At 44.7% G+C, this 13337-nt stretch overlaps 1 protein-coding gene across 12 annotated transcripts in view; it reads right to left on the bottom strand.

Annotated features, from left to right (window-relative positions):
* Window positions 1-982: 982 nt before the first annotated feature.
* chd6 (chromodomain helicase DNA binding protein 6) overlaps window positions 983-13337 on the bottom strand; it is an 86209-nt gene continuing 73854 nt past the window's right edge. For 10 of the 12 annotated variants that reach the window (XM_061291951.1, XM_061291960.1, XM_061291950.1 and 7 more), the window contains 5 exons: window positions 6534-7058; window positions 6183-6419; window positions 5420-5560; window positions 4866-4970; window positions 983-4785 (listed from right to left, as the gene is read on the bottom strand). In XM_061291951.1, the coding sequence (XP_061147935.1) occupies window positions 3754-4785; window positions 4866-4970; window positions 5420-5560; window positions 6183-6419; window positions 6534-7058 (2040 nt within the window). In that variant the 3' untranslated portion in view covers window positions 983-3753. The remainder of the gene's footprint in view (window positions 4786-4865; window positions 4971-5419; window positions 5561-6182; window positions 6420-6533; window positions 7059-13337) is intronic. The other 2 variants (XM_061291961.1, XM_061291962.1) reach the window with 2 other exon arrangements.

The raw sequence follows: 13337 nt of genomic DNA on the forward strand, positions 1-13337 counted from the left end.
GAGTATTGAGGAAAAAAACTCATCTTCACTGGAAGTTATTGCTGTCATTGTAATTTCTTACTTATGTTTGATGGATCGGGATTGACATAATCATATGATAAAACAGGAGGGATATGTTAGGGTTTACAGAATATCTTTATTGTATGATTATGTTGGAATGTAACCTGTAATAATTTAACTAGCTTGTCCTGTCTTAACAAAAGTAGTAGACCAAAGTGCTAAGATCTTTTCTACTGATTGACTAGCTGCAGAGGAAGCAATCAAAGTTGCTTTGTTTACAGAACGTCGTAAAAGGCCCCCTGCTATGCTTTGATCAGCAGGGAAGCGACTTCACCCCATCCTGTGTTCCCACACCCCCACTTTCAACCCTACTCTGTTTCTCTCAATAAATATGCACCTGATGAGGCCTGAGTCAGACCTCCATTCGACCATCGCTGTAAGCACAGCTATGAATTGCAGGTGTCTAAAATGACTTGCTTGTCTCCTGTGTGGTTCTTGCAAAATAAGTTAGAGTGAGCACCACCCTAACAACTTGAGCGCAGCAGCACGCCCCTCTGGATCAAAACAAATAAACTCAAATCTGTGCGCAAAATAATGCAACTTTTCATGAAAGCTGTGATAACCTGACAGGAATAAGATAACTTTTTAAGTAGAAGTCATTTTAATATTATATGAAGGAATTGGTGTGCTTTTCTCTTTGTTTTTCCAGAAAAGTGGAGTTTTCCCCCAAAAAGTGAAACCACAAAATGAGTGAGCAAACTGTCAGGCTGGTCCTCGGGTTGCTTGGGAAAAAAATTTAAATTCTACAGCACCTTTTGTGGAATCCAGGCCATTGGCCAAAGAACCTCCTTCTCTGCCCTCCAGCTTGTGAATTTGATTTTGATTTCTTTTGGTAGTCGCCTATGAAAACCAGCGCTCAGACTCCATCTTGTGCTTCGATAGATGTCGTCTCGCCACGCAAACAAACAAATAAAGGCAAATGAAGGGTTTCCTCATGTTTTCTTTTACTTGGATTAATAAGACAAAATCATATTTGGCCAAAGCAAAAAGTATCATCATAATAAATTATGTGGCACCACAATAAGTTGTGGCAAGGCAATGTCTACCAAGTGTTTTTTTTTTTGTCTTGCCACACATGAGGACTGTGCAAAAATGTATTTTTTTCACGTAATTTCAAAAACAACGTGACCCTGTTGGATGTTTATAACTTCCTGTCAGCACGCACGTGCGCATACACACGCACGCACACACAGTCAGCCAATGAGTTACAAGCAGAAGGCCAAAAGGAATCATTAAAAAAAGCAATATACAGCACCACACGTGTTTGTCGATATATACATGTGTGTATATACGTTTGCAAACCTTCTATTTTTTCCGCTTTTTAACCCCAAAGCTTTTCTTTTTGCTCCATTGTGCTTTCTGAAACAGTCCACGTTGGCGCCCAAGCCTCGTCACATATAAAAGTAGAGCTTTGGCGCCATGTCGTAGCATCTCATTGCCAAAGGACTACATTCAAGAGACAGGAGCGTCGTTTGGAAACAGAAAAGTAGTGCTTGGGTGCCTTTTTGCGGCATCTCAGGAAATGTTAATGACTTGCAGTTTGTCAGCAGTCACAGCAGCGCTCAGTATCAGCAACGTTACTGCACTGTACACTTTACAGGACATGTACATCTATACACGACTAGCCAAAAACAGTTGTACTGGCTTTTAGAGCGAAATTTCCACATCTAGCACTTGGACTATTGCAGGGCAACCTAATTAGCTTTGGGAAGGGGGGCGGCGTGGCTCAGTGGTCGTCTCCCAAACCAGAGGTCGGAGGTTCGCTCTGCAGCCACTGTGAAGACTGCGCCGAAGCGTCGCTCTAGATGCCGCCTCATCCATCAGTAGGTGAACGAGGGAAGCAGTGCAGAGCGCTCGGAGTAGCAAAGGTAGAAAAGCGCTACAACCCATTAATATTTCACCAATGGGTGGAATTATGGGGAGTACCTCTTCAACTTGCTGATCAGAAGGTAGAAGACTTAACAGGAGGTTGATCTGATTGAAATTACGTTTCCTCTATCTTGTCACCGTGGGATAGAGAAAACGTAATCTCGATCTCTTTGTGTGTCTCGGCATGTGAAGACGTTGACAATAAAGCAGACTTTGACTTTGAAGGCGATTTGTTTGGTCGACATGCCACGGTGGGGGGAGGCCAAAAAAGCAAGCCACTTAGATTACCTTTGCAGGGCCATTTCAAGTGGACCTAACAATGTTTGTCTTTGTGGGGAGGATCCACTGCCAAAGCCATCTTGATCACACTGCCATGGCAATTGAGGGCACTGCAGCTCTTCACTTTGAATATGGACATATATTTTTTCTTTGGATTGTTTTACATTATGTTCTACGTGCCCTCTCTGTATCCATTGCAAGCTGGTCATTCTGGAAGGGAGATCCTCCCATCTGTGGTCTCTTCTCAAGGTTTCTCATTTTTCCCCAGTACGGGTTTTTCCTTGCCCTCTTGGGAGTTTAGATCAGAGGACGTTGAGAATAATTGTCAATTTTGCACATGTGAAGCCTTTTGAGACTTGTCTCTGATTTAGGGCTATATAACTAAACTTAACTTGACTTGATCAAGCAGCCTGGATTTTGCCGACCCACAAAAAGAGTCTCTGAAGGCCATGCCCCAAAAAAAGTTTTTTGATGTTCAAGTGGCCATTTTAGGGTCCGTTTGAATCAATACGCACGTGCCGAGAAATTTGGCAGACAGCTCCCGGACAAGAAAATCTCAAGAAGCCATGCTGCTTAACAGGGAGTTTTACGTTCTAATGAGAAGCAAATATTTTGGGTGCTTTTTATTTGCCAACGGAAGCGCTCCCATCAACCAAACTTCTCAGTAGAGTCCGTTGCGACCCAATTCGAAGCTTGTTGGGAGACAAACAGGTTGGTGGGGTAGGTGTGTGTGTATGCGTGTGTGGGGGGGGGCTTCTGACTTTCCAAGCTACACTCCAAATGACCTCGTCCTCTGCCCTCGAGTTAAAAAAAAGGGCTGTTGTGTGTGAATGTGTAGCAATGTCACAAAAGATATAAACAATCCCTTTTAATGGGCGAATTAAGGATATGTGTGCATTGATGACAAGTGAATGGGCTTCCAAGTTCCTGCCCAATGGAACTGTGCAAATGTGTCTTGATTAATGTGTTGCTGCTCCCTGCGGCAGATGTCAAAGTGAGTGAGAGAGCCACGGACTCTACAAAACCATGTTATGGACGCCAGTCTTTTACCCTAAAAGTTGCAATATTATAAGGATAAGGTCAAATAAAATTAAAGTTTATTTTTTTCTAAGCTTTCCCCAACAAAACGTTGTCTTCAAGAGAATGTATATTGTTGGGGGGTTTGTTGATGACTGTGGCTCTAACACTTGTCAGTAAGAAAGTGACTGTGTGTTTGTGCGTGTGGGTGCGTTTTTGAAAGCATGGTCTTCTCAGTCATAAAAAAACAAAAATCATACAACCAAAAACATGCATCATGATTGTTCTCTGCTTTGCTTTTGTCGTGATGGGTCGGCGTTGAAGAGATGAAGTGGAAAACGGAAGTGCCCGCCCGAGAGGGACCACTGGATGGCGTCATAGGAGCTCAGAGAATAGAAAGGAGTATCTCCGATGGAGGGGGCTACGTCAAACAAAACATGTTGGTCCGAGGAGGAGGAGGATTAATGTCGGATGACTGACTGACAGATGCGGCACAAATGTTACACTCAGAGTTTCCTTCCTGCACTGTTAGACGCCCTGCTCCTGTCTTTCCACTTGTCTTGTTCCCCTTTCTGGGTCACGTGGCTCTCCCGCAGGCCTCTGATTGCAGTGCGCTTCTTGTGTCGGGGACAGCGAGGGCACCAGGACAGAAGGGCTCCGCTCGGCCTGCGGCTGTGGCTCCTCGCTGCGCTGCTGCTCCTCTTCCGGCTCCAGGCGCAGATCCAGGTCCTTGCAATGTTTCGACTCCTGACGGCATTCCGCTCCCTCCTGGAGTTCTGACTCCCGGTGCGGCTGCGGTTCTGGCTCCTGGAGCAAATCAGGCTTTTGGCGCAGAGGGGCCCGCTCCGACTCGTCCTGTTCTCGCCGCCGCCTCCTCTTGGGGCTCCCTGGGGAGGTATCGTTAGGAGAGGCGCCGTGCGGCACGGCGGGCAGCGCCATGATGCCACCGTGTGGCACAAACATATGCGGGTAGAGCAGGCTGTGCGACACGCCGGGTATCAGGAAGGGGTTGAAAGTCAGATGGCCGCCGGGATGCGAGTCGCAGTTATTCTGGCCCTGGGAAGGGGCGGCCTTAGCGGATGCCGCCGAGGCGCCGCCGCCCATCTCTGCCGCGCTGGCAGTGGCTTTAGCGGCTGGCGAGGCGGAGGAGGGGGAGTGCACTGGCATGACACTGAACAGTGCATGTTGTGGGACGGCGGCCCCGCGGGGGGACGGCGGCATGCCGTGCAGCATCATGGGTAACATGCTCAAGCCGTTCTTGGCATCCTCGGCCGACACCCCGCCCACGCCCGCCGGAAAAACGTGAGGGAAACCCGCCGCCATGATGCTGGAGATAGGGATGCCGGGCAACCCGCTACGCAGGTTTTGCATGGCCACCACCGAGTCGACGCCACTCATCAGGGCTCCGTTCATGAAGATGGGCGGCGGTGGGCCCGAGGCATCTGACGGGAGGGGTTTGGGCATCTCACTGCGCGGGCGGCGGCCGCGACGGCGCGACGAGGGGTCTCGGTTGACCGGTTCCGTCAGGATGCGGGAGAACTTTCCCTCTGGGAGGAAACCCTGCGGGCGCGAGACTGGGTGATCAGACAGGATTGGCGGCAGTGCCCGTGGGTGAGACCCCAAAAGTGTTTGTCACTCACGGAATGTTTGACCACGTCCGCCCAGTCTGGAGCCACAAAATACTCTGAGTTGGCATCCAACCAGCGGGACAGCTCCTTGATGGCTGGAGCCATCGCGCCACCCAGCTGCAAGGCGGGAGAACACAAGTTGGACAATGGATTGAGCGGCACCGGCACACATTCAGAACATAGAGGAGGCTGGGTCAGAGGGCCGACCCTCCTGCCTCTAACCCAGTGGTTCTTAACCTGATTTGATCGAACCCTAGGGGTTCGGTGAATCTGTCCCAGGGGTTCGTCAGAGCCTCCACTGCGGAGGTCCGAACACACTTGATTTATCATGTAAATTCACGATGACGAATATCTGAAGTGGTCTCACAAAGGCAACAGCAGAAGTCACACTGATTTGTAGGTATTTGAATTTGAAAAAAAAAAAAACTATATACATTTTTCACTAAAGAGGGGTTCGGTGAATGCGTGTATGAAACTGGTGGGGTTCGGTACCTCCAACAAGGTTAAGAACCACTGCTCTAACCCCTCCGGCAGCGCGCTGACCAACAAAGCCGGCGTGGACGTACCCGCCGTCCGGTGGCGCGGTGCACTACGGGCACGCGCTCCTCCCCTGTCAGGGAGTTGACGTCTAGCTTGGTGGGATCTTTGCAACGGTGCCGCCGCTGCTTGGGCCGCTCCACCAAACCGTGCAACACCCCCGTGCCAACCTGCCGAGGGCAAAGACCACAAGTCAGGAGTGATTTTGCCATGTCTGCTTGCTATTATTGGTTGCAATCATTACCATGATTATTTCGGCTCAACCCGCGCCATTTTTTTGCCAGAGATATATTGTCATCCTTGTTTTAGTATTGCTGAAGCCACTAAAATAGCCTTTTAGAGGCCTTGAACTACATTTGTTCAATCAGTCTTCTTATTCCCCAAATTAAATCTGATTGGTGGGCTTCAACATATCCTTATTATAAAAATCAACTTTTATTATTATTATTTACTATTATCATTGTTTCAGACCTTACAGTTGTAATGTCTGCAACATTCAAAAAATGTATTGTACTATTAACATTTCTGAATAGCAGCGAATAGTGCACCATTTTGGAGGCAGTTGTTTGAATCGTTATGTTGTCATCAACCAGTGCACCAATTACTAAAGCAATAAATGTTGGATTTTTTTTTGTACAAGTTAAACTCCCAGCAAGTTGTTTGAGTCCTCCCTCTTCGCTTTCGGCTAACTTTCTACTTATGGCAATGGTATTTCCAAAATTCAAGTTGCCTTCCAGCAAATACCTTCACCCCACCCCCATAAAAAATGCAAAGTGTGAAATAACATAGTACATGAACCAAAGGAAGGTCCAAGCTGTATCCCGGTTTGTGTCGCAGCCACTCCATCAACCCTTTGCCGGCGGTCCCCTCCCGCTCTATGGCTGCCGCCTCGGGGCAGGGCGGCGTGGACGCCGAAGTGGGTGCGGACGATGTCATAGGCGGTGCCGCCGCTGGACACTCTGAGGATGAGGCTGACTGAGCTGACGTGGATGGCGACGCCGCCGACGGGCTCAGAGCCTCGGCGCGACCCTGGACATGCGAACAATACATCCACGGACGTGGTGTGTAGGTAAATGGCCCTCTATCCGCCGCAGATAGATGGTTTATGGTTTGGGGTGGATGCCAAAGTGTAGACTGAGTCACCTGTGCTGTGTCAGGGAGGCGCATGGCTTGAGCTTTAGTGAATTCCGAGTAGAGCGCCTCAACGTTTCTCCTCCGTCCCCGTCTCCTCCTCAGGCAGTCGTCGCCCCTCAGACTTCCGTTGACAATTTGTCCTGTCACTGGGTGGATAAGCCCAGCCTGCAGGATTCCCGCCATGTCCATTGCCGCCGAGCCCAACAGGGGTGCAGTAATAGGCGGCGGCACCTTGCGGGCGGCGTCCTCTGACCCAGAAACCAGCGAGTCGCCTGGCGACTTGCTGAGATCCATTGCCGCCTCCTGCCAACCGTTCATCAAGAGATTGGCCGGCGGTGCGTCCACCCCGGGCGTCCTGCTCGCCGCTGCCTTCCCTGCTAGGGCCTTAGCCGTTGGCATTGCTTCGTAGTCGAAGGAGTGCCGCCCTCCGGAACGCTTGAGTTCGGGGAGGAAGCCTGGTGCCACCAGTCTCTCCTGTAAGAAAGGGAGGGAGGTGAGGCGCCAAGCCCCGCGGCCGCCGCCCCGCCCCGAGTACTGCCGAAGTGGACAAGACACACAAGAACGATGGGCTGGTTAAAACACAAAATGAGCAGCAGCATTATTTAGTACACACATAAAAATTGCGCCTCTGATGCCAAAACCACTTGGGAAGGCTTTGATTATAAGGGAATCCTCAACAAAAAATGGCAATGGCCCAAATAAAAGTGAATTTTGCTTTGAAGCATACAATTTAGGCTCAACTGGATTAAGCAAAGCCCACGGGGCCATTTTCACTTGCTGACATCAAATTTGACCCAGAGAAAAGCTGCAACAATTATCCGTTAAAATTAGTTTAGGGACCTTTTTTAATTTAGAGACATCCAAAGCCTCACAATTTGATAAAGGAGATAAATATTCTCACCCGGCCTCCAGAAAAGTCGATTGGTTGTGTGTTTCTTCTGCAATTGAAATTTCTGTTTGTATAATGATAAACAATGATAGACACGTGCCATTTTATTAACGGACCAAAACAGGGGCTATACCAGGGGTGGGCAAACTTTTTGACTCGCGGGCCGAACTGGGGTCTAAATTTGGACCTGAGGGCCGAACCAGGAGCAGATGGACGTTGTGTTTGTGTGAAGTAATATAACCGACCTGTAAAGGTCATTGCATAAAAGATTTTGGCCTTTACTAGGTAGTAAAGCATGGATATTCCAAACAAGTTTTTTGAAAACAAATGCATTTATTAACAGCATTAAAAAAAATAAAAATAATTCACTAAAAAACTGCTATCAGTGATTCTCATAAAATACGACACTGTTACGTATTATGAATAACAGTCTCCATCACTTCAGTGCCTGCAGGTCAGATTAATGAAAGATGTTTATCTTATGAGATCACATCAAACGGCAAACATTCTGACCAAATATATCATCTTGAAGAATCGGTGAAAGCATACATCCAAATAAAGTAATCAAAACGGCAAAACGGTGAGGGGTATCTGAAAATCAGAGCAGCGTTTTAACTCACAAACACCTGGTAACAGAGGTGAGGAAACGGGAAACACTTCCTTAAAGTAAGCCTTAAGAACTTTACAGGTTAAGATTAGTCGCAAATAGGTGGTGCATCAATGTCCTTGAGCATCCTGCATTGTTTGAAAATGCGAATGGTCGCTAGTTTCAATCCCTGCTATGTGTACAAATCATATTCAAAATGCTTTTTTTTTTACAACAAACTTGAGAGCCTCCCCTTCATTTTCAGTGGGAACAGTGTTGGTCTCCCTTTTTTTCTAGTGCGTCATAGTCTGGAGTAACATTTGTTGTGGCAATTCTTAGGAGAGATCCGAGGTGTTGGTCTGTTTACCTCGATCTGTGACGGGTTGATGTTGATGTTCATGTGGCTGAACGTCACGTCGCGTACGTCGAGCCAAATTGGCCACTCTTTTTTAAACACTCGGCACTGTGTCCACTTTGCTTTTCCTTGGGCGACTCATTTTAATAGAAGGATTCCAGGGGAAGGTTTGTGGGTGGCTTTAGCGTAAAACTGTATCTGAAAGCTCAGCGCGCGAATTACAAGAATGCTGAAGTCACAGCCCACGCTCTAAATTCGGGACTGATACAAATAGAGCGCGAGTGCGCCATGTCTGTACTACTGAGTACGTACACGCACTTGTGAGTGTGCACCGAGCTTTCTGACACGGCTTTCGGTAGTAAATGCGCAGGCGAGCTGTTCCCCATCTACTCGGGAAATGCAGTCATTGCAGGCAAAATGACCCAAAAAAATGTTTAATAATACAATTTATTCAGGGTTGGTGGGCCGGATTAAACGGTCCCGTGGGCCGGATGTGGCCCGCGGGCCGTAGTTTGCCCACCCCTTTTTTTGCATTTTCTTCACTGTCAATTTTTCTAATAAAGGGTGGATTATTTTTCTTTTAATCTCATTCATTGATGAAGTTACAAAATAAATGGGGATTATCGTGATTTTCTATGCATAATGCGCAAAATTTAACTACCGTTTTTTTCCGTGTATAATGCGCCCCCATGTATAATACGCACCCTAAAAATGGCATGTTGATGCTGGAAAAAAGCCTGTACCCATGTATTATACGCACCCAATTTTTATGAATTTTTAAAAAATAATAAAAAAAATATTTTTTATTTTTTTAAGTCCCAATGATCGTCACACACGCAGGGAGGCAATGGGTCCCATTTTTATAGTCTTTGGTATGGTCTTAACTAGGCTGGATGTAATTTTTTTTGTTGGCGTTGATTTCTCCGACTGCCCGTAAAGGCACCACCGCGATCCGTGCGCACATGTGAAAAAGGCGTGCGGACGTGAAAAAGGCGGCTCTGTATGGGAGAGACGTTGAAGAGGAATAAAAACACCCTTGGAAACCAAAACTTGGCAAGTTCCTCGTCTTGACTCGGAGCCGCAACAATCGTTTCGGATTTGTGTAGGGTACATTGTGACAGCAAACGAGCAGGTGATCGAGCAAGCGTCTGATACGGTCGTATGGAGCGTGTTTGAAGTGAACAGCAGAGACGAAAGGAACAAGGCAAAGTGTTGTGAAATAAAATATTACCTGTAATACGCATTTTGTTATTTGCTGATTGAAACTGCTAATTAAACTGTGAATTGAAACTAATAGGAAGAAAACAACTCTCGCTCTTTATATAGCTGACGTGTCTTGCGCATCCGTTCTGCGCATCGGATCCATAGTGCGCATGCGCAGTCATTCTGCCTCCGTATGACGTCCGGTCCGCGATGGAGATTAAAAAACAATATTTGACAATAACACACCATCAAGGATTGCACCATCGCATCAAACAATGTGTCGTCAATTATGAATTTTACGGACTAAGTGTGTTGCTATGTGTCTAGGTTGCCATAGTTTCTGTTCGCGTCGCCCCTCCCTTCCTGTGTCACCTCAATCAATGTAACGTGTTTTGTATTTAAGTCCTGTCTGCCCCTCGCTCACCGTCGGATCATTGCATGTGTTACTGTCATAATGTCTGTTTGGTGTCTGTTCCTGTCTTTGGTAATGTCACCCTGTCTTTTTGTTCCACGTCTTTGTCGGTCAGTCCTGTTGTTGGTTTTGTTTTACCATGATTTTGTTAAAAAAAAAAAAAAAAAAATTAAAAAAAATTGTACCCATGTATAATGCGCACCCCAGATTTTAGGACAATAAATTAGTTACATTTCGCGCATTATACAAGGAAAAAAACGGTAATTTATTGTCCTAAAATCCGGGGTCTGCATTATGCATGGGTACAACAATTTTTGAAGAAAATCTCCCTCAAAATAAAACTTGAAATCACACCTTTCTTCTTGTTTGTTGTCAATCGCGCATCGCATTCAGCCATCCTGCCCAACACAGTCAGTAAAATTCATAATTGACGAAACATTCTTTGATGCGATGATGCAATCCTTGATGGTGTGTTATTGTGTGAAGGCGATGGCCTTCACGCATATGTTATTCTACTCCATTCACTTTATTGTGTGAAGGCGATGGCCTTCACACATATGTTATTCTACTCCATTCACTTTATATTTTATTCCTGTCACTTTTTTGTCCCGCTTTTTCTTCCACATAATTCATCTGATTCACTCCATTCCACTTTTGACGTATTCCAAATATTCACGAGATGAGCGCTTCCATTTTTCTCGCTCCGAAGATTTTCTGTTTTCGCAAAATTCCGACCAATTCTTCCCCATTCATTCTTGATGGCACATTCGACACTTCACATTTATGTCGTTCCAATTTGAAATTCACATCATTCAGCACATTCGAATCACATTCGGAAAGATTCTCGACATTCCCAATATTGCCAAATTCAGTTCACGTTTTCACGTTTAAAATTTCGACAAAACTTCGCAAAATTTCGTTTTCCACCTCTAATTTCTACATTTTTCAACCGATTCAACCCATTCCAACTTTCAACTGTTCATTTTTTGCCTACCTATTCCACAACCTCCCACTTACCAAAAATTACAAGTGTGAAATTCAACCAAAATTCTCTAAAATTTCATTTTTCTACTCTAGTTTCTACATTTTTCAACCGATTCAACCCATTCCAACTTTCAACTGTTCATCTTTTGCCTACCTATTCCACAACTTCCCACTTACCAAAAATTCCAAATTTTCAAATTTGAAATTCAACCAAAATTCTCTAAAATTTCATTTTTCAACTTTAGTTTCTACATTTTTCAACTGATTCAACTCATTCCAACTTTCAACTGTTCATCTTTTGCCTACCTATTCCACAACTTCCCACTTACTAAAAATTCCAAAATTCCAAATTTGAAATTCAACCAAATTCTCCAAAATTTCATTTTGCTACTCTAATTTCTACATTTTTCAACCGATTGAACCCATTCCAACTTTCAACTGTTCATCTTTTGCCTACCTATTCCACAACTTCCCACTTACCAAAAATTCCAAATTTGAAATTCAACCAAATCCTCCAAAATTTCATTTTTCTACTCTAATTTCTACATTTTTCAACCGATTGAACCCATTCCAACTTTCAACTGTTCATCTTTTGCCTACCTTATTCCACAACTTCCCACTTACCAAAAATTCCAAATTTGAAATTCAACCAAATTCTCCAAAATTTCATTTTTCTACTCTAATTTCTACATTTTTCAACCGATTGAACCCATTCTAACTTTCAACTGTTCATCTTTTGCCTACCTATTCCACAACTTCCCACTTACCAAAAATTCCAAATTTGAAATTCAACTAAATTCTCCATAATGTCGTTATTCTACTCTAATTTCTACATCTTTCAACCGATTCAACCCATTACAACTTTCAACTGTTCATCTTTTGCCTACCTATTCCACAACGTCCCACTTACCAAAAATTCCAAACTTTCAAATTTGAAATTCAACCAAATTCTCCAAAATTTCATTTTTCTACTCTAATTTCTACATTTTTCGACCGATTCAACGCATTCCAAATTTATTCACTTTGTTCACCTTATGCTTACCATATTCACTCCCATTCACCCCCACTTCCACTATGCTTACACAATTCAACCCTTGACCCCCAATTCCAGTGTGGTGGCCATCTTGGATTGACCCTGAAGTGCTCTCAATGAACCCAGAATGAACCGGAAGTGCCCCATATCTAACCGGAAGTGGCCTAACGTAAACCGGAATTGACCTCATTTCAACAATAAGTGTCTTAAATGGAACCAAAAGTGAACTAAATATAACGTTTACTCTAACTTTTACGATTCTTGTCCGATTTTACCCGTTTCAACTTTTGTACTCCAAATTGAACCTCTTGAACCTGTAGTTTTTGTTTTGTTACAAATTATTATTATAAAAATACAAATTAAATTCCCATTCATGATCTTTGCCTTTACACGCAATTTCTCCAGAAATTGCATTTTCTAGTTGTCAAATATTGTTTGTTTTTTAATCTCCATCGCAGACCAGATATCATATGGAGGCCGGCATGCCTGTATGCGCAGAACGGATGCGCAAGACACGTCAGCTATATAAAGAGCGAGAGTTCAGTTCTCTACCTAAATGCGTATTACAGGTAATATTTTATTTCACAACACTTTTCCTTTTTCCTTTCTTCTCTGCTGTTCACTTCAAACATGCTCCATACGAACACAATCCTCTCGTATCAGACTCGTATCAGACGCTTGCTCGATCACCTGCTCGTTTGCTGTCACAATGTACCCGACACAAATCCCAAACATTTCTCCGCTATCGAGTTTGCTAGCGCATGCGCAGTGATACTGACCGGCAGAATAACATCCGGTTGTTCCCAAAGATGATCTTTTTTCTGAAATAATTTTACGTTTACGGACTTAAGTAAGAGTCAAAATTTGGGTGCGTATTATACATGGGTACAGGCTTTTTTCCAGCATCGACATGCCATTTTTAGGGTGCGTATTATGCACGGGGGCGTATTTTACATGGAAAATCACGGTAATCGCTTCTTAAAATAAACATTAGTTGAAAGCATGTTTAAACCTGCAAAAATCTTTCAAGAACCCATGCCTCACAAGGAATTCAGCCAGTTTTTTTTGCACCAACCATTTTATTCTTTCTTCTTTTTTTAAAAAAAAAAGAAAGGGAAGGGCAAGGGGGGGGGGGGTGAGAGTGGGCTATTACTCCAATAAGTTTGCATCAAACTCATCCTCATAATAATCCAGGAAAGGTTGCCATACAATTCTAAAATTCTCCTTCTGAATTGTGGTTCTAACTTTTTCCAACTGGAGGAAGGACATGGTCTCACTCACCCAGCGAGAGTGCCTAGGGGGCAATGGAGATTTCCAACACATAAGAACCAAACGTCGAGCGAGTAATGAG

This window comes from Syngnathus typhle, linkage group LG11 (genome assembly GCF_033458585.1).
Source record: "Syngnathus typhle isolate RoL2023-S1 ecotype Sweden linkage group LG11, RoL_Styp_1.0, whole genome shotgun sequence".
NCBI classification, from domain to species: domain Eukaryota; kingdom Metazoa; phylum Chordata; class Actinopteri; order Syngnathiformes; family Syngnathidae; genus Syngnathus; species Syngnathus typhle.